Here is a 20,108-nt window from a genome sequence, read left to right as displayed (position 1 = left end):
GAATCATCAGCCCAGTCCATCTGCAGTGGCCAGCGTGCTGGGATACCTGGTTCTGAATCCTGGGGCTACCAATAATGATTTGAAAAATGGGATTTATCACTCGGTCTTTCTTCCTTACCTTCCAGCACAGGGGGACAGTACTGGACAGGGTTGCTGTGATGATTACAGAGACCAGGAGTGGAGTGTTTGGGAAATGACAAAAGATTTGTGAAGGACTTTCTGCTCAGTGTGGTCCCTTGACCACCTGCATCGGTTTGCCCAGGGATTTGTGGGAAAGGCAGACTCTCAGGCCCTGCCTCAGGTCTTCTGAATTGAATTTTAACAAGATTCCTGAATACACTTGACATTGGGAGAAACTGCTAGGTCATCACCCTTGCCCTTCAGGATCTTGCCTCTTCCCACAGAGCTGCGGGTGCTGTCCAGGCTACTGGGGCTGCCGGGGGGGGGGGGGTGCCTGGTCCCCCTCTTCCCTGAGCAAGTGGGTGGGAAGTCCTGGGTGGGTAAGGAGCTGGGGAAGCCAATAGGGCCTGGGTGGTCAGGCATCTTAGGCAGAGCACCAAGGCTTGGGGTAGGTGGGCTTTGAGACATGGCCTCCCTGCCCAGAACTGGACCCTTGTAGGAGGCTCCCATGCACAAGCACAGCAAAGTAGCCAAGGCATATACAGCCTGTGGGCCAGCTCAGCTCAACCTGGACCCCAGCTGTGAGGAAGGCTGGGAGGGGCACTGAGTGGTTATAGGGCAAGGCCACAAGACAGTAGGAAGTGGCATCAGGGCCCATGAACAGCCATTGAGGGGCCTGTCCATGGTTGCCTCCTAGGACCTGGCCCTTGCCCAGGGCCTGCACATGGCCCTGATTTCTGTCAGAGGCTGCCTACTCAAGCCGGCTGCTCTCAGGGTGGCATATGAGAGAATATGCCGTGACCCTCCCCTCAGTCTCCTGCATTTCCAGAACTTGGCAGGGACACAACTCTGAGGACGGGAGACAGAGAACCTGATTGCAGGGCCTGAGGGAGGAGGAACCCCCACACCCAAGCCCAGCTTCCTTCCCTTTCCACATACTGAGGAAGGGGGTATTAAAGTGGGCTATGAGGGTAGGGGACAGTCCTGAGAAGAGCCCAGGCTAACTCTGTTTAAAGAGCTGTTCCTTCAGGGAGGACCATGGAAATGGGAGTCACAGCAGGGACTGGGAACTGGAAACTACTTAAGGTGGGCCCATGGGTGCAGCACCCTCCAAACTGGTGTCAGAGCCTGCAGATGAGTCCCGGGAGGAGCGACCCTGCAGGAAGCGGATGATCTTCTCGATGGTGGCCTCCTGGTACTCATGGGACCACCTGTAGGCACAAGGATCAAGGGATCAGATGGCTGCACAGATGGAGCTGCTGGCCAGGGGCCTGTTTGCTTTACCCCCATGCTGCCTATAGGGGTGATGTGTACCCACTCCCCTTGGATTTCATTCCCTGGGCCCCTGGGGCTCACTTGATGCCGTTGAAGGTAAGTACAGCCTGCATGTCCTCGGGCAGAGCCTGGGGCTCAGGCCACTCAAAGCCATCAATGATGGGCACAATGTTCTTGCCACAGCTTAGAGCAGTTACAATCTCCTAAAAGGAGAAGAGAAAAGAGGAAGAAACCACTGTCTCATCTAGGAACCCTAGGGCCAGATAGGTGCTGGGGCAGTGGGGAAGTGGGGTACTGGCCTGGGACTGAGCCTGAGGCAAGACACTGGGCTTCAAATCTCCCCAACTTCTCCTTCACCCCCCTACAGTGAAAAAAAGATTTGATCTTGGGACAGAGCTGGCACTGAGCTCCTAAACCCACTACAGTTTCCTGAGTGATAAGAGTACATCTTCTGCTAATGCGATAACTCCCAGCCAGGGGTGAGCCGGGGCAGTGGCCAAGAGAGTCAGGAAGAGGGCTGGTCACCAGAAAGACCCCAGCATGCTTAGGTGACGTCTGGAGAGGGGCTGTAGGTTGGGTTCAATCCCCATGACCAATGATTGACCAATCATGCCTATTTAATAAAACATGCATCAAATCCCTAAACAATGGATTTTAAGAGCTTCTGGGTTGGCGAAGAAGCCAGGAAGGTGGTGCCAGGGAGAAGGTAGGGAAGCCCCATGCCCTCCTTACTCTGCCCTATGATTCGTTTCCATTTGGCTTTTCCTGAGTTGTGTCCTTTATAGTAAACCCCACTAAGAGTAAGTCAAGGGTTTTCTGAGTTCAATGAGTCACAGAGAAAAACTGAACTGGGCTGGGTGGGTAGTGATCATGAGAACTGCCAAACTGATAGTCAAGTCAGACAGGGGTGGCCTAGGCACCCAGGACTTGTGACTTAAGTCAGGGTTTGTGGGACTCAGCTCTTCAGCCTGTGGAGTTGGATACTCCAGGATCAAACTCAATTGAAGGGCACCCCCTTGGTTTCAGAAAATTGATTAGTTGTTAGTGTAGGAAAAAACCCATATAATTTTCTGTCAAAGAAATTCATCTCACCCCTGCATCTATGTGGCTCCATCACGAGCCCTGCCCATTGTACTTCTTACTTATTTCTCAATTCCACCGTTTTTCTCTACCTATACCCTGCCCAGCCTTGTCCAATCCCATTCTATTTACCAGGTCTCTCCTCATCCACTCTTGCTCCTCTAATTTGTTTTCCAAAATGCCTTTTCACCTGAATAATCTCTGAAAAATGAAAAATCTGACATATCTGATCATGTCACATCCTACTTAAAACTCCTCAAGACTTTGTCTCTTAGAATAAAGGCGAAACTTTCTAATGCAGACTGCAAGGCCTGTGTGGTTGGCCACAGCCCATTTCTTAATCTCTACCCCTTCCCCATCCTCCCGGACACACAGAACCTACACCCTTAGCTCTGTTATCTTCCTTCCCTGCAGAGGGCTTCTGCCTATGCTGTTTCCTCCGCCTTGAACATGCTTCTCTGCCCTTTCACTTAAATCCCCACATCTTTCAGATTTGAGTTCAGTCAACAATTTTTTTAAAATATTTTTTTTAGTTGTTGATAGACCTTTATTTAAAAAAAAATTATTTCTGTGGTGCTGAGAATCGAACCCAGTGCCTCACACATGCCAGGCAAGTGCGCTACCACTGAGCCCCAGCCCCAGCCCTCAGTCAACACTTTTCTAGGGAAGTTGTCCTACTTCCGTGACCAAGTCAGCTTCCCCTCTTATATACTCTCAGGCTCTGCAGCCCAGGCTACAGTTGCAGATTTAAATTAATTAACATGTAGTTTACCTAATGTTTGTTTTCTCTGCCAAACAGAAGGGCAGGGGCTAGTGTGTTTTTTACTCAGTTTATTAGCATCTTTCCCAAAGTCCTGCCCATGGTCAACCCTCACTAACTATTTGACTGATAGATGAAAGAATGAAACAATGAGTGAATGAACAAAGCCACACAGCCCAGCAGTTAGGGGGCTGCACTCTGGAATCATCAGATCTAGGTTCCTAGTGAGTCTCTGACACAAGCTCTGTGACCAGAAGCAAAAATAATGGGGTCTCAAAGTTTCTGTTTTCTAACATATAAAATAAGGCTAATGACAGTCCTGTATCTTGTAGGATTGTTGCATAAAACAACTGCAATATTCCACGGCAAGTGCTGAGCGCAGTGCTGAGCATGTAGTGAATGGTTAAGAAGTAATTGGTGTCCTTATTTCCTCTGTAAAGTGGAAATAAAACCTACCTCACTGGGTGGTTCTGATGGTATTTCTTACTATTAATGGCACTCTGGTAAGTGCTTATTGAATGTTTTTCCTTTCAAGGGGGAACCACAGGGATGTGACTTTCTTGAGTGCAGTTCTCTTGTGGTTTTCCAGATTGATTACCCACCAAATGTGGCTTCAGGGAAAGGAGGATTAAAACCAGAAGCAATTAAGCATTAAAAACGACCAGAGAGGGATGATGGAGCCTTTGGGACCAGTCCAAGGCAAATGCTGTCACCACCCTGCCTCCCACCTCCCCCTCACTGTCTGCTGGGACAATGGGTGTCAAGCACCCTTGTGGGGTGGAGACTTTTTGGAGAAAGAATCAGCCTAACTTCAACCCTGACTGGCTTCTGGGAGCCTCTTGGTGCTACAGCTGAAGGGAAGGAAGCTTAGAGAAAGGAAAGGACCCCCCAACAATCACCCAAACACCCACTCCGGGAGCGGCCAGGCCTGCAACTGGTGCCTTCAGAGCCTAAGTCCAGGCCTGTTTCAACCAAGCCCTGCTGCATCTCTGCTGAGCATCTGGATGGATTTCGATCCTGTCACAGTTTAATCACAAGACTTTAGAATAATCTGTTTCATGTAAAATTACATAGAACCAAAGAGACTTCTCCATGCAGATTCAGAGACTGGCTAAGGAAGGGATAATGACTTGTTCAAGATCCCTCAGCTGGCTAGAATGAAAACTTAAAGACAAGTCTTCTGACCTGCTAAACAGTAGATGCACATGAAAATCATTCATTCATCATTCATCAAAGTTTATTCTATAAACTTTTTTTCTGGTACTAGAGATTGAACCCAGGAGTGCTTTACCAGTGAGCCACATCCTCAGCCCTTTAAATTTTTTATTTTGAGACAGGGTCATCCTAAGTTGCTGAGGCTGGCCTTGAACCTGTGATCCAGCCTCAGCCTCCCAAGTTACAGAGATTACAGATATGTGCCACTACACCCAGCTCTATACACTCTTTTAAGCTTCCTTTGAACTCTCATGGATCTCACAGACACTTCCTCTCTCAGAAGGCTACCTGCCACCTGCTCAGAAGGCTGCCTGCTCTTGGTCATCAGCCATGTTCCTTCAGGATGTCTTCCTGGTCCAGAGCCTCCTCCTGAAACCAGACCCAGTGTGTGCCTCCTCCTGCATGGCTTCTGGAGATAGGCCCTCCCCGCACCTGCCAATCTGGACTATACTCTAGTGCTTCCATCCAAACACCCATTGCCCATCTCCCCCATCCCATGATGGGCTCTCTGTTTCCCAGTGCTTCAGGCACAGATCCTCTCCCTGCCTTTAGACTCCATAACCTAGTTCCATAGTTCTTATCCAGCCAGAGGTGTGCTGGTAAAAGTATAACAACTAGCTCTCTATAGAGGAAAACATCTACCCAACCAAACAAACAAAAATGCCAGCTGAGTGTGGTGGTGCTTACCTGTAATCCTAGCAACTTGGGAGGCTGAGGCAAGAGAATGGCAAGTTCATGGCCAGCCTCAGCAACTCTGTCCCCAAAAAAAAAAAACAAAAAAAAAAACAGAAAAAGCTGGGGATGTAGTTGAGTGGTAGGGCACCCCTAGGTTTAATCCCCAGTACACACACACATGCGTGCACACACACACACGCACACACGCACACACACACACACACACACACACAAATTGGTAATGGTTGCCAATTTTCTTGATGTAACTATTCCCACCACATGATGTCACTGGATGTGCAGCTGAGAGCAGGGGCAGACAATCAGCTTTGGTGTCAGCTGAATCCAACCCTACCTACCATCTCCCTTCCTACCAACTCAGATTGGCAGCATGGACCATAGTGCAAGTCCTGGGAGAGAACACAGGCTTTGGAGTCAGACAGATGGAGTCTAAGACCAGATTTTCTGATTTCTATACTGGCAGTTGTGGTCATGTGAAAATTACTGTACTTCTCTGAGCTTCAGTTTCTTCATCCGTGAGACAGATAGATAAATACTAGTGGTTCATATGGGTTCACTCCTAACGTCATTCCTTCACTCATGCTGTTCCCCTCCCTGGGATGGCTTCTCTTCCACTTACCTACTCTTTTCAAGTCCTGTTTCCTCCATGAAAACTTCCTGTGGGACACCAACCTTACACATGACTAAGTCACACTCCCCGGCTGGGTGCTGAGGCGCTCAGTCACAGAAATGTGGCAGAGCTTTCCCCACCCTTCTGGGTCCGAGGGTCAGTGTCTTGTGCATGGGTTTGTCTTGCTACAGCCCCATGGGTGAAGCTATGCTCACCTGTTCCTTTGTAATATATCCCCTTGCCCTGTTTAGGAGAGAATCTTCCATGGAAGTGCCTTGTGTGTGTCCCCTTCTCTTACTGTGCCCTTGGGTGTGGCCTACCCGGGTGTCAGTCAACCTGCTGACAGTGGACATCATGAAGATAGACTCAGCCCCCTGAAACCTGACCCCTTGCTTCATTTGAACAGCTTCTTCTCAATAAAAGGGGTCAGCTTGTGCTCTCACTCTCTCTCTTCCTGCGGACCCTTAAGGTCAGAGGAGCTGTCACAGCGACCCCAAAGAAAAAGGTATTTGTGTCTCTTGTGCAGTTATTTCCTGCAGCCCAATTAGCCCAGTTTAACTGGAGTGACCCCTGAGCCTTTTAGTTGCGAGAACAGAAATCCGGCAACTTCCCTGATTATTTCAGCCCTCAATGATCCCTCCCTTCTCCATATTCCACAGCGAGTAACAGGTTCATCTACCTAGTTTAGCATTTATGTCAACTTATATATGATTTAGGCAATGCAAGCATATGCTGTGTGTGTGGTGGTGGTGGTGGTGGTGGTGGTGGTGGTGTGTGTGTGTGTGTGTGTGTATTAAGAGACAGGGGTCTCACTATGTTGCCCAGACTGGTCTCAGCCTTTTTCCTGCCTCAGGGATCCTCCTGCCTCAGCCTCCAAAGTGGCTGGGACTACATGTGTGAGCCACCACACCTGAGTCAGGGATGGCACATTCTTATCTCATGAACTACTTGAAGATAAGGACTCCATCTCAGATAACTACAGCATCCCTTAGCACCAACCCTCAATTCTTTTTGACTGATTAATGATTAACTTGAAGATGCAATATGTTTCCATCTACCCATTCATTCTATAAGTATTCTTCTTTTTTTATATACTAGAGATTGAACCCAGGGATGCTTAACTACTGAGCCACAAGTTCAGCACTTTTTACTTTTTATTTTGAGACAAGGTTTCACTAAGTTGCTTAGGGCCTTATTAAGTTGCCAAGGCTGACCTGGAACTTGCAATCCTCCTGCCTCAGCCTCCCAAGTTGCTGGGATTATAGATGTGCACCTCTACAACCAGCTATTCTATAAATATTCTAAGTTCCTATTATGTGTCATACATTGAATATATAATGGTGAATTATACAGATACAATCGGCACAATAATAATAATAGCTGTCATTATTGAGCAATCACTATGTGCCAGACATTCTGCTAAGCACTTCAGTTTAGATCTTTTAATCCTTGTAACAGTATCCTAGGGAGTTGCTACTATTATTGTCTCCACTTTACAGTAATAAATATGAAGTTCCTTGGAGTTAAGTAATTTGCCCAAGGCCAGAGCCAAGATCCAAACTTCCAGTTTTATGCTCTTAACAATGATTCCTGTCTGCCTGTCACTGTACTCTCTTCTGCCTCACAGAGGTTATTTTGCAAAGCATTTTCATCCCCCTCTGACACTCACAATAATCCTATAAGGTGAACAGCATGGGTAAGTTATCCCCTTTTGTAGATGAGAAAACTGAGGTTCAAGATCCTAAGTGGGGGCTGGGGTTGTGACTCAACGATAGACTGCTTGCCTAGCGTGTGTGAGGCACTGGTTTCGATCCTCAGCACCACATAAAAATAAAATAAAGGTATTGTGTCCACCTACAACTAAAAAATAAATGTTAAAAAAAAAGAGAGAGATCCAAAGTGGTTTGCTAAAGCTACATTCCAGTCAGAGCTGTGGCTCCCAACTTCCAGCTGGGCCAGAGAGGTGTTCTGGGGCCAAGTGTTGCTGGGTGTGTAGAAAAGAATGGATAGAAGGGGAACTCAGTCCCCTGGGCCTGGGGCCAGTACTGGGATGGCTGAGGCACAGGTCAACACCTACCTTGTGCACCCAGTCCTTGCAGTCATGGTCCAGCATGCACTTGTCCAGGGCCCCAGGTGACAACACCAGCACAAAGTTGCGGGCACCCATGACGCTCTGGATGAGCTTGTCCTCAAACTTGCCCGCTTCCAGCTTCTCCACATCAATAAAGACACTGAAGCCATGCAGCTGTAGGTGCACCTTCAGGAGACTGCAGAGAGGCCCTGTGTCACCATCCTGGCCTCTCCCCAAGGCCCAGGATGCCTGCTGCCTACCCCTCCTTACCTGGCCAGCTGGGAGCCTGAGTTTCTTCGGTAGCTGATGAAGACATCTGGGATGTCCCCGCCGGGCTTGCAGCCAGTACAGGGCAGTGGGGAGTGTAGCATTTCTGAGGCCAATAAGAGAGAAAGCATGGTGAGGGAAGTCCCTCCCCACCACTTATCATGAAGTCCATCATACCTTGGGGACTTGGTCCTGTGTCTACCCAGCCCTCTCAGCCCAGCCTGGACAAGGTGACTGAGGTGGAGATGTGGGGCCTACAGGAAGGAAGGCCATTGATGAGTCCCTGTCAAAAGGTTCATTGACATGAACTTCCAGCCTTGCCCTCTCTCTGGAACTGCAGACCTGTACAGCCAGCTTCCCACAGGTACTCCGAACTCAATACAGCCCAGGTCCTCCTCTCGCCCCTTCATTCCAATTTCCATCAGAAACCTGGGTATTTTATTTATTCAATAAATACAGATGTTGGGGCTGGGGTTGTGGCCCAGCAATAGGGCACTTGCCTAGAATGTGCAAGGCCCTGGGTTCGATCCTCAGCACCACATAAAAATTTTAAAAAATAAAGGTATTGTGTCCAACTATAACTAAAAAATAAATATTAAAATAAATAAATACAGATGCTTCTCCACTTACAATGAGATTACTACTTCCTGAAAACCCATGAAAACCCAACCTGAAAATATCATGTCAAAATGCATTTAAGCTGGGCGTGGTGGAGCATGCCTGTAATCCCAGTGGCTCTGGAGGTTGAGGCAGGAGGATCAGAGTTCAAAACCAGCCTCAGCCACTTAGTGAATTGCTAAGCAACTCAGTGAGACTCTGTCTCTAAATACAAATAAAAAAGGGCTCAAGGGTTAAGCACCCTGGGTTCAATCCCTGGTACAAAACACACACACAAAAAAAAAAAAGAAAGAAAGAAAGAAAGAAAAACAAAGAAAGAAAGTATTTAAGGCTGTGGATGTGGCTCAGAGGTTAAACACCATGGGGTTCAATCCCCAGTACCAATAAATACACAAAAATAAATAAAATGCATTTAATACATCTAGCCTTTTGAATATCACAGTTTAGCCTCAGCATCAGGCACCCTGTGCTATGGTTTCTACCTAGCCACAGGGTCCTATGTGTAGATCCTTGACACTATTCACCTCAATGGGCTCCCAAAATCCAGCTAGGATTGTCCCATCTAATTCATTTTTTTACAACATCCTTCTTTCTTTTCTTTCTTTCTTTTTTTTTTTTTCTTTCTGAAGTGATGGGGATAGAACCCAGGGCCTCACACATTAGGCAAACACTCTCCCACTAAACTACATCTCCAGTCACCACAGGGGTCCTTCTAAAACCGAAACCTAAGCATGTCACTGTCCCATTTAAAAACAGTACATGCTGGGCATGGTGGCACACGCCTATATTCCCAGCGACTTGGGAGGCTGAGGTAGGAAAAATCACAAGTTCAAAGTCAGCCTCAGCAACTTAGTGAGGCACTAAGTAACTCAGTGAGACCCTGTCTCTAAATAAATACAAAACAGGGCTGGGGATGTGGCTCAGTAGTTGAGTGCCTCTGTGTTCAATCCCCAGTACCAAAGCAAAACAATAACAATTATACACACACAAAAACAAACAAACAAAAAAAAACCTGTGCATGGCTCCTTATTCCCTAGAGAAAATGTTTTTTGAAAGTTATTTTTGCCCTAGACCTTCCTGTTTTCTTAAAACAATAAATCTTAGAATTTTGTTGAGAGCTGTAATGTGAAAATAATAAAAGCTGACCTGGTTTGGTTGAAGCAAAAGAATGAAGCCAAGGCCCAGTCCCTTGTGCCATGAAGGTGCTCAGTACCTACTTGCTGAATGAATGGGTTCAATGAAAAGAATTCTTCTTCCTATAGTATTCAGAATTAACACCCACAGATATTTATCTGTTTATGAAGCAGAAAAACAGGGGCTCAAATCCCAATTCTGTCATCTTTTGGCTTTTATAACCTTGGGAAATTAAATGCTTTAAATCTTAGTTTCATTATCTTTAGAAGTAACACTTATGATTGAAATGCTCTATCACAGAGGCGTATATTTTCCAAACTCTTCAAATTGGAAACTTACTTTTCTTAGGGCCTCTTTTTATTCTTTTTTAAAATATATACTTTTAGTTGTAGGTGGACATAATACCTTTATTTTATTTTTATGTAATGCTGAGGATCGAATCCAGTGCTTCACGCATGTTAGGTGAGCGCTCTACCCCTTGAGCCACAACTCCATCCCCTCTTTCTATTCTTTAAAAGGTGTATAAAGTTGATTTAAAACATATTAACCACCCACTGCATAGGATGGTTGTAGAAATTAATGAGGTAATATCTTAAAAATTTAATATTAGGGGGCTGGGGTTCAATCCTTAGCAGCACATAAAAATAAATAAATGTAAAAAAATTTAATATTAGTACCTGGTGTTAATGATAATTACTACCTAAATAGAAAATTAGTGAAAATAAGTTTGTAAATAGAGTTTTTAGAGCTCTACCTAGATGCCATTGCAAAACATCTCCAGAAACCATACTTTGTAAGCTGGCTACTACCCCATGTATGGGCCCTTGCACTGTCCTACTACTATGGCACAAGCTGACCCCTGGCCTGGGCTGCCCATCCTGCTACCCCATCCCTGCCATACACCCCTCAGTACTTGGTCAGGCGTCTCCTCTGAAGTTCAGATCTGGGTGAATAGGGTAGTAAGTGCTGCCTCCACCCACCTACTGGAGTCCTGGATATGCTTCCCAGTAGAACCACCTGGCCTTACTCAATACCGCCTCAGACTGTGAATTTCCTGAGGGCTACATCTTTAGATCCTCACAGCCCAGTTTGCCACAGCGCAGCACTCAATCACTCCCATGCGGGGCTCTGAGCTCCACCCTGTCTCCCCTCGCCCCTCCAGGGCCAGAGCTGGGGTGGGGTCCCTGGTGTGTGGGCTGACCTCTGGCAGCCGAGAGGATGCGGGCGCGGTGCACGCCCACGAGGATGCCACAGTCTTCCAGCAGCTGCTGTTCTGACACGCGGTGCAGCAGGGAGCGGTCCAGGCCGCAGCTGACCAGGCCATAGGTGTACTGTCGGAAGCGCGGGTCCAGGCTGCCCAGCCAGTCGGCCAGGTTGCTGCGGTCGCACGTAGCATAGTTGGCGAATGTCTTGAGTTCCGTAAGCTCCCTAAAGAACCTGCGCCACAGGAGGAAAAGATGCTGAGATCCTGACTCAGGACTGGCTAGTGGCCGTGCGGGCAGTTAGTTAGACCTGGTAGGGTCCTGCTGGCTCAGGGCTCCCCTCACCTCTTGCGGGTGATGCTAGATTTCATGCCCAGGTCGGCTTGGAGTTCCTCCTCTGTGAGCCGCAGAAGCAGGTCGCCGTCTACCTGCTGCTCCTGGAGGAGAGGTCAGATGTGAGGAGGGACTCCCCTCCCCCACCCTCAAATTTCAAACTAAGATACAAGGATAGGAAACTGGAAGTGGCAGTGGAGGAGGTGGATGGGACCCAGATCAGAGATGAGGGACTTCCAGGATGAGTGCAGGCTCCCCATCCCCAAAAGGGCACCGTGGCGCCTGGAGCCTACGGGGCCAGGAAGTATGCAGTCACTTGTGCTCATGGGGACCCCAGTGACCCTGTGGCTCTCAGGGAAGCGCTCGGTCCCACTTGGGGAAGCCCGACCCTGAGGCTCTACCCGGAAGCTCTGGCAGTACTGGGAGAAGCCGATCTGCTGCAGCCACGTTTGGACCTCGGCCTCCTTCCAGCTGGCCACGCAGGGCAGAATGCGCCGCGGCACCTCCTCGCCCAGCAGGCGCAGTGCGCGCTTCGCCAGCGCTGACGTGGTGCCGTTAGTGGAATAGGAAACCAGGCGTTTCAGGCTCTGGATAGCGCCAATGTCGCTGAACACCTATGGAGGAGGGGAGGAAAGGACGTCTAGAGTCCGCCAGCTCACCAGCCGCTCCCAAACATGCCCAGTCCCTCCCACTCGTCTCATCTGTCTGCTGAGAATCCCCTCTGCCTCAATCTGCCCTAGCCCTGCCTTCATCCACTGTCACCTGGTCCTGTGGAGTCTCCCTTGTGAAGTTCACTGGACTCTTGACCAGGTTCCCCTCGCCTGTCTCTTCCACAGCTTCTACCCACCTTGGGATGAAGTCTGAGCTCTCAGCATGGCCAACAGCCCACCGCACCCAGCTCCCTTCACATACCTACCAAGGCGCTCACACCTCGGGTCTCCACCCATGGTGTCTCCAAACCCTTAGTGCTTTCAGACTATTTGTGGGAAACCTACTCATCCATCAGAATCCAAATTGATTAGCATCTATTCTGTGAGCTTGCTTTGATTCCTCCTAAGCTTGAGCCACACCTCCAAACAGGACTTGTATCATGCTCTAAATATCACTGTTACTAGTGGATAATGCAATTTCCATTGGATTATAAGGTAAGGACATGCTTAGTCACCACAGAAGCTCTGTGCCTGGCACAATGAAGGACATAGACTGGAAATTCAATATATCTTTGTTGAACTGCACTCATTTGTTCTTGATGGGAAAGGGGTGACAGAGCTTGTGGTCACAACTGCTGCCCAGACCCAGTTCTTGAGTCCCTCGCTCCCTACACCCATCCAAGTCCCTTCTCCCAAAGCTGAATGATGTGCTTTATAGAGCAAGTCTCATGGCTCAACTCTGGGACTCAGAGAGAAGAATCAGAAGCTCCTAGAAAACTAGATGGTGGAAGAGACCTCAGAGACTCCTAACACATTCTCTTTTTGCCTGAAAGGACACATGTGATGAGTAGCCATCACCTACAGAGATGCATTCCTCTGAGCACCCATGAATAACAGCTGTGGGTGCAGAGAGAGTAGGCCATGGGATATACCATTCCCTGCACACTAGCTGTTACCAACACCCAAGTCCTCCAGAGGACTGCCAAGTAGAGAAAGTAACATTATAGGGATAATCTTGAACCAGTAATATTTAAAAAATAAACCCACAAACTTTTGATGATGAAACTATTATTAGCCCCACAACCAGTGTAAAAACTGCAATCTGTGGTCCGACCTCTTCAATTTTCCAAAGGATAAAAATGAGCCCCAGAAAGGGAGAGAAGATGCCCAAGGTCACATACAAAGTTAAAGCAGTAAGCAAAAGCCATAGTTTAGACCCTGGTGGTAGGGACCTTTTGGGACTAAAGTGAGAGGTTTTTGTTTTTGCTCATGGGTACTGGGGATTAAACCCAAGGCCTTGCACATACTAAGCAAGCACTCTATCCCGAGCTGTTTATTTCAGGGTCTTACTAAGTTGTCAGGCTCACCTTGAATTTGCCATTCTCCTGCCTCATCCTCCAGAGAAGCTGGAATTACAGACGTGTGCCTCCACATCTAGCTTGCTGACACACTGATGTTCTATCCCAAGTCTCTGTCTCTGGTCACCATCTCTTTTCCAGATTCCAGAACCCAGGTGGCTAAACTGCCCACTGAAGCTTGCCAGCCGGGCATCTCTCAGGTACCTCCAACTCAACATGACCCATTGCACTCACTTTCTTCCTCTCACCCACTTTGCCCTGTCTTTCACCCAGTTTACCACATCCACTGGGCCGCCTATGTTCATGGCCAGAGGCCTCCCTCAGCTCTTCTTTCTTCTCCCAAGCACCAAGTTGCAAACTCCATTCCTAAACATTTCTTGAGTGCTTCTCTCTGTCACTGCTGACACCCCTGACATTCCCTGTCCCATGTCATAGCCTTCTATTAGGTCCCTTTACCTGCAGTCTCACCCTTACCAATCCCCTTTCCACACAACAGCCAGGATGATGTTTAACAAACACAAGATCCCTGTTTTAAAACCAAATCTTTCTCTTGCTCCCCAAACCAAGTACAAACTCTGAGTCTTGCCTTCAAAGCCCAAATGACTGGCCTCTCATCCTTTGTCTTGCTTCATTTAATTATTTTATTTATTTAGTTAGTTTTTGGTTTTAGATGGACACAATATTTTATTTTTAAGTGGTGCTGAGGATCAAACCCGTGCCTCATGTATACTAGGCCAGCACTCTACTACTGAGCCACAACCCCAGCCCTCATTTAATTCTTAGGTGTACTTCTAGACCCATTTGAATGTCACTTCCTCTGGGAAGAAGGTCCAGGCGCTCTCTAACCACTGACCCACCCTACCATGAACCGCACCTTTGTCTTGCCCTGCAGGCTCTTGATGGCAGCCTCCGCGCAGAGGTAGAAGGCCCCGATGCACTGTGCTTCCAAGCGGGATGAGTCGAGCAGAGGCACCAGGCGCTGCAAGTCGTCTGGCCCGCGGCCCTGCCTTGTGTCGCTGGCATCTACTAGGCAGCGCGCGAAGCGGCCAGGGTCTAGCGATGCCACGAGTGGCTCCACCAGCGCCAACGTGCCCGAGCGCTCTACCTCGCGCTCCACTTCTTTGTTGGTTGCCAACACAGCCACAGCGAGGCAAGCGTGCAGACGCAGTAGCTCGTCCTCCTTGGAGAAAGCTAGCGGAAAAAGCCACTCAGCCGCGCGCTTTTCTACCATGTGCCGCTGCGCCGCCTGGCCGCCGTGCAGCGCGCAGTTAGCCAGCGCCAGCGCGCAGTGGCGCAGAAGCGCCGGGTCTGTGCGGCGGCACCAGAACAGCACCGCGTCCAGGCCCCCGGATCCCACCAACCGCTGGCAAGTCTCCTCTGAGTGCTTGAACATGTGCTCCAAGATGCCTGCCACGCTTCGCGCCAGCTCCACGGGTTCGCGCTCCTTTGCCAGGTTCAGGATCACGCCCAGTCCGATGCGAGCCACGCGGTCTCTGCGAGGAAAAAAGTGGAAGGGGATGAAGGAGTTACCGCAGCCTGGAGAGCTTGGCTTTCTCAGTATGGGGGCCTGGTCATTTATCCTCTTAACCTCACTGGTATCACATGAGACATGGAGGACAGCATTATCCTTCCAGCCTCACCCTCATTTCTAGACCTGCAAGGAGCAAGCTTCTCTGAATATAAAGGTGTTCCATCTTGGCTACAGCCATGTCCTCCGCACCTCCCCCGTGAGAAGCAGTATGCTTCCGGCTCTGGAGCCAACCTCCAGGGTCCCTGGTCCTTCTCTTTCATTTTGTTAAGGACCTTGGGTACAGTCCTTTATATCTCTACCTCAGTTTCCCTATTTCATCAACAGGAAAATAAGAACACCTAATAGAATTCTTATCAAGACTCATGAGATAACCCATATACAGTGCTTGGCACCATGCCTCCATAATAAAAACTCAAATGTTAACTTATGGTCAGTTTAAGAGTTACTTGAATTACATCACACTTAGGTCTGCCTTCAAATCCTTTCCTCACACCATGTTTCATGACAAAGGCACATTTATTCATTCACTCACAGATGTTGTTGAGCATATACTGTGTATCATGCTTCTGCTAGAGAGGCTAATGTTAAACAGTGACCAAGGTTTACCCTCAACTAAAAAGAAAGTCAACGATTAGCAAGTAACTAGTGAATGAACAAGATCTTAGTGATACAGCCATGATGCTAGCAAAACTGGATAATGTAATTAAAGCATGCCTGTTGGGAAGATGTACCTAAGGAGGTGACATCTGAGAGTTAAATATTGAGAAAATCCTGCTTGCAAATACCAGAGAAGAGCATAACAGTGAGTAAGAAGACCAGGACAAAGGTCTGGAGGCTGATGAGCTCCATCAGGGTTGGCATGATTGAGGAAGAAAAAGAAAGCCAGTTAATACAGTGTCTAACCCCAACCAGGAAAAACTGAAAATCAGCAAAAGATCATATGGAAAGTGCACAAGTAATATTCAAATCAACATGGAAAAGGCAGTGAATTTGGTAGAAAATGGGCAAAGGACATAAATAGGTAATTTATAAAAGAGGAAATCCAAAATGTAAGCAAACAAAGAGATGCTCTAACCCACTAGTATTCAGAAAAATGAATATTAAAACAACAGTTCTCACTTTACGCCTATTAGATGGGCAAAATCATACGCTGGATCATAAGAAGTTGGCAGGGTGTAGGGCTATAAATGTGCTGAGGCACTGTGGATGGAGGTGTAGGCTGGGGCAGGCAATCTCTCTAAAGAGTGTCCACAGATTAATGAGGGCAGGAGGGTAAGGATTCCCCCCACAGTATTATTTGTGGCGTGAGGAAATTGAAGTTGGTATCAAGGCCTGAAGAACAAAGGTAATGTGGGCGGGTGCCCAAGGAGGATTTTGGAACAGTAACAAGTGACTGAGCAGATGATAACACTGCAACTGGGGTTGGTGCTGGGGTTGAGCGCTGGGGATAGCTCAGTTGGTAGAGAGCTTGCCTTGCATTCACAAGGCACTGGGTTTAATCCCCAGCGCGCAAGGGGGCGCACGCGCACACACACATACACACACACACACACACACAAAAAAAAAAAAAAACTAATATTGAACACAGTGGTGCACACCTGTAATCCCAGGTCTGTATGTCTCCAGAGTTCAATATCTTTCATCTTTACTTTGTGCTTTCAGATATCTGATGTGTTAGTATGTACTTAAGAATCACCTAATCTAACACTCATTTTCAAAGGACCTACCTAAGGCCCAGTGAAGGAAAGGGCTTGTTCAGGAATATCAATTCAGAGCTAGGACTTTATTCCAGGTCTCTTTACCTGCAGCCCTTATCTTTCTATGTGCACCTGGCACCTTGCCAGAGTTAAAATGTGTGCTGATTGTGGGAACTATTCACTCAGTTCCCAATTCTGTGATCGGAGAGAATTCGAGTTTGATAAAATGGACACATACATAGGATCCATGCAGGTTTAGGTTCAACTATCAGCTTGAAAAGGAAAATTGAAAAGGGAAATTGTGTATATGTGACTTATACATATATATGCAAATACTTGAGTAGGCATAGACTTTCTCTGGAAGGATATACAGGAAACTTGCTTTCAGTGCATTGCCTCTGAAAAGGAGATTTGGCCAGGTGTAGTGGCACACAACTGTAATCCCATTGGCTTGGGAGTTTGAGGCAGGAGGATCACAAGTTCAAAGACAGCCTCAGAAATTTAGTGAGGCCCTGGATTCAATCTGGTACCAATAAGCAAACAAACAAATAAATGAAAATGAAGAGGGAGTTTGGTTGGTGAGAGGTTTTAGCTGTATTATTTCTGCACTTTTTGAACCTATGTGCAATGTTTTCTCTGCTTTTATTTAAAAAGCCTGTTTCCTATATTTATTTATTGTGTAATCTTATGAAAACCATTTAACCTTTCTGAAGTTATATTCATTATGGTCCCTAGATGGGAATGGGCTGTGAATTTAGAGGGTTGGTAGTCAGATGAGACCCTCATGGGGTGTTGTGGGGCCAGGTTCAGAGACCCCACCTGTTGGACTTATTATGGCAGTTTGAGGTGAGGGAAATTTTGATCTGAGCTTCTGGGCAGTAGGTATAGCACCCCCTGGGGAAAAAAGTCGCAAGAATAGGAATGGCAAAAGAGGTGGGCATACAGGTGGAAGAACTTTCTTTAACAGGAGCTGGTGTGGGGAGGGGTGGATTGGTATAGAAGGAAAAACATTTCATGAACACAAATTGTCATTATGTTGTCCCCCTTCTCTCTTTTCCCACCCTGGGTAGTTTAGAGGAACGCATTTCTTGGGAAGGATTTTGATCCTGCACTGCACTCTGTCCTTGGTCCTGAAGTAACACTGGCACTGGTACATGGGTTGTTTCTTGGGACCAGGGACACTGGTTAGTGACTGCTCTCTCAGTAACTAGCACCAAGTGAGAATTGTTATTTTCATCCTTGAGAAATAAAACTGTTTGCATCTTGAAGGCTTTCTCTTCCCAATTCCCAGGGGATTTAGTTATAACTGTCTCAATCCACGTGTAAAGCCCACACCCACCAACATGGACCCCACCACACCCAGTGAGCACCCAATCCATTTTTCTAGCCCTCCAAATTCATGACCCATCTCAATCAGGACACATGATGATAGATAAGACATTAATGACCTGCTAAACAGAAGCTGATCTTGGTCTTTTAGCTTAAACTGCTTCATTCATGCATTTTTTGACAGTTGTATAATTTCCACTAATTTCAAGGTGATTTGTTTCTTTTTGAAAATGGCAAACACTCCAACACACTCCCATCACACTTGTGAGGACTGCATGACTTGAAAGTAACTCTTGCAAAACTCTTCTAAGCTCTAGGAGCCTGAGAATTCAGAAAGAGACTGGAGCGTGACAACCTGAACTGCTGTGGCATCAGAGGGGAGAGAAAGTGAACCCTTGGGTCTTCATGCATCAAGGGAGATCCCTAGAGGGAGGCAAAATAGAAGCAACTAGGCTCTGTTTGGACCCTGCTTACTAAATCTTGGTGCTATTTGGGAAGGAGGAGAGAACACATGCTTTGGTGCCTACCCAGCTCTGCACCTCCTTTCCTCCACCCCCACCCATTCACTCCAGCAGAAAACTTTCTGTTCCCCATCAGCAGCAGCACAATGAGATCATGTCTAGTCAGGAGAGAAGATAGCATAGAAGGGCACCACAACGTTCCAAGAGCTGGGTGTAGGTAGCCATTGGCAATAGGATACCATCTCCATCCATAGAACTGAAGACAGGCTCCTTTCCTAAGCTACTGGTGCTGGGTGTGAATCCTTACTGCACCACTAGTTCTCTGTGTGACTCTGGGCAAGTCACTAAACTTTCCTTAGCCTCAGTTTCTTCGTTTGTAAAATAGAGGCGCTGATACCTAATAGAAGTGTAGTGTGAGACTATATTAAGGTGAAGCAGGCAAAGGTACAGTCCAGGCACACCAGAGACCCAGGCACTCCACCGCTCTGGCTGCCACACCACCCATGGCACTCTCCCCCAAGCCCAGAACCCTCACCGGTTCTCAGCCACCAGGATCTGCTCCAGCAGGCGTGCGGCCTGCACGCGGGTCTCCAGCTCCGGTGCCTGCAGCAGCCGCAACAGCAAGTCGAGGCCGCCGTCCAGGCGGATGGCGTCGCAAAGACCCTGGGCCACCTCGCGGCCCACAGCCGGCAGCAGCCAGGCCTCCTCCACTATCTGGAAGACCTCCGATAGGCCCGCGCCCACAGCCCGAGCGGCGCCCGCCTGCTTCAGCGCAGACAGAGCCTGCTGCAGCTCCGGCAGCGCACGCTCCAGGGCGCCCTGCACCTCGGTGCCCACCCCAGGCGACACCTCGCGGGACCCTCGGAAGCCAGTAGCCCACCATGGGCCCGAGCCACTACCCCCATTCGGCCCCGGCACAGTCAACCGGTCGGCCCCGTTCTGTGGGCCCGACATGGCGAAGAAGCGGCACAGCTTGTAGGCAGAAAGAAGCAGGGTCAGGACCATGGGCACAGAGCTCCGAGGGACATTCCCGGCTTGGAGGGGTGGGGCCGGGAGGAGCGACCTGGACCTGGGGAAAACAGACCCGAAAAAAGGGCGAAGGGGAAGAAGATGCAGAGGGAAGAATTCAGAGAAGCATCCCAGGCAGCGACTCGGCCAGGAGTGAAGGCGGCCAGGGAGTGCAGCGGTTGGGGAAGAGGATGCAAACCCAGATGCAGGGAGAAGGAGGAAGGGGACAGTGGGGGAGGCAAAGGATGGATCCAGACGCTAAAGGGTAGAGGAAGCGGCGGCCAGAACAAAGCGCGGCTCCAGCTAGGATCGCTGGACTGGGAAGCTCTGCAGCAGCCACGCCCCTGAGCAGCTGTGTTCCCGAGCCGACTCTCCTCCTCTAAGTCTCCTCCCTCGCCGCGTGCGCAGCCCCACCCCAAGCTTTCTGCAGTCCCTCCCACACTCTGGCCCCGCCCCTTCCCACAATCGCCTTCCACTGCTTTGCTCTGGATGCGGGGGAAGTGGAGAAAGAGAACTGTCACAGTTCCTCCTCCCGGATTGCGCTGACGTGAGAGCAATACCGCTGAATGTGCCCCTTCCCCTCCTAGTGGTTAAAGCAGTCGTGGTAATGATTCTGTAAAATTCTAAAGGTTTTATGCCTGTTTCTCAAGCCTCACAATACGCCTGTGGGGTAGGATTAGTATTCCATTTTACAGT

At 48.5% G+C, this 20,108-nt stretch overlaps 1 protein-coding gene across 2 annotated transcripts; it reads right to left on the bottom strand.

Moving 5' to 3' along the window:
• Positions 1 to 910: 910 nt before the first annotated feature.
• Sarm1 (sterile alpha and TIR motif containing 1) lies at positions 911 to 19,760 on the bottom strand. 2 transcript variants are annotated; one of them, XM_076870285.1, is made up of 9 exons: positions 18,940 to 19,760; positions 14,261 to 14,879; positions 11,780 to 11,992; positions 11,391 to 11,482; positions 11,041 to 11,280; positions 8,095 to 8,325; positions 7,831 to 8,020; positions 1,477 to 1,598; positions 911 to 1,331 (listed from the first exon to the last, which is right to left on the bottom strand). In XM_076870285.1, exons 1-9 carry the CDS (start codon positions 19,407 to 19,409, stop codon positions 1,202 to 1,204), a joined length of 2,307 nt encoding a protein of 768 aa, XP_076726400.1. In that variant the 5' UTR covers positions 19,410 to 19,760; the 3' UTR covers positions 911 to 1,201. The 2 variants fall into 2 exon arrangements, with proteins under 2 accessions (XP_076726400.1, XP_076726401.1); XM_076870286.1 differs by having other exon boundaries at positions 8,095 to 8,197; positions 11,045 to 11,280.
• Between the last annotated feature and the right edge of the window lie 348 nt (positions 19,761 to 20,108).

The sequence above is a fragment of the Callospermophilus lateralis genome, chromosome 11 (genome assembly GCF_048772815.1).
Source record: "Callospermophilus lateralis isolate mCalLat2 chromosome 11, mCalLat2.hap1, whole genome shotgun sequence".
Lineage (NCBI taxonomy): Eukaryota > Metazoa > Chordata > Mammalia > Rodentia > Sciuridae > Callospermophilus > Callospermophilus lateralis.
The sequence above is the reverse complement of the archived record's forward strand: the minus strand, read 5'-3'. Positions and strand labels throughout refer to the sequence as shown.

What these genes read in the sequence shown, in the direction of transcription:
- Sarm1 (XM_076870285.1), bottom strand. Translation starts at nt 19,409, where the DNA reads ATGGTCCTGACCCTGCTTCTTTCTGCCTACAAGCTGTGCCGCTTCTTC. An exon ending in TCTAGCATCACCCGCAAGAG is followed by an intron (nt 11,281 to 11,390) that starts GTGAGGGGAGCC and finishes CCTGTGGCGCAG; the next exon opens with GTTCTTTAGGGAGCTTACGG. An exon ending in CTTACCTTCAACGGCATCAA is followed by an intron (nt 1,332 to 1,476) that starts GTGAGCCCCAGG and finishes TTGTGCCTACAG; the next exon opens with GTGGTCCCATGAGTACCAGG.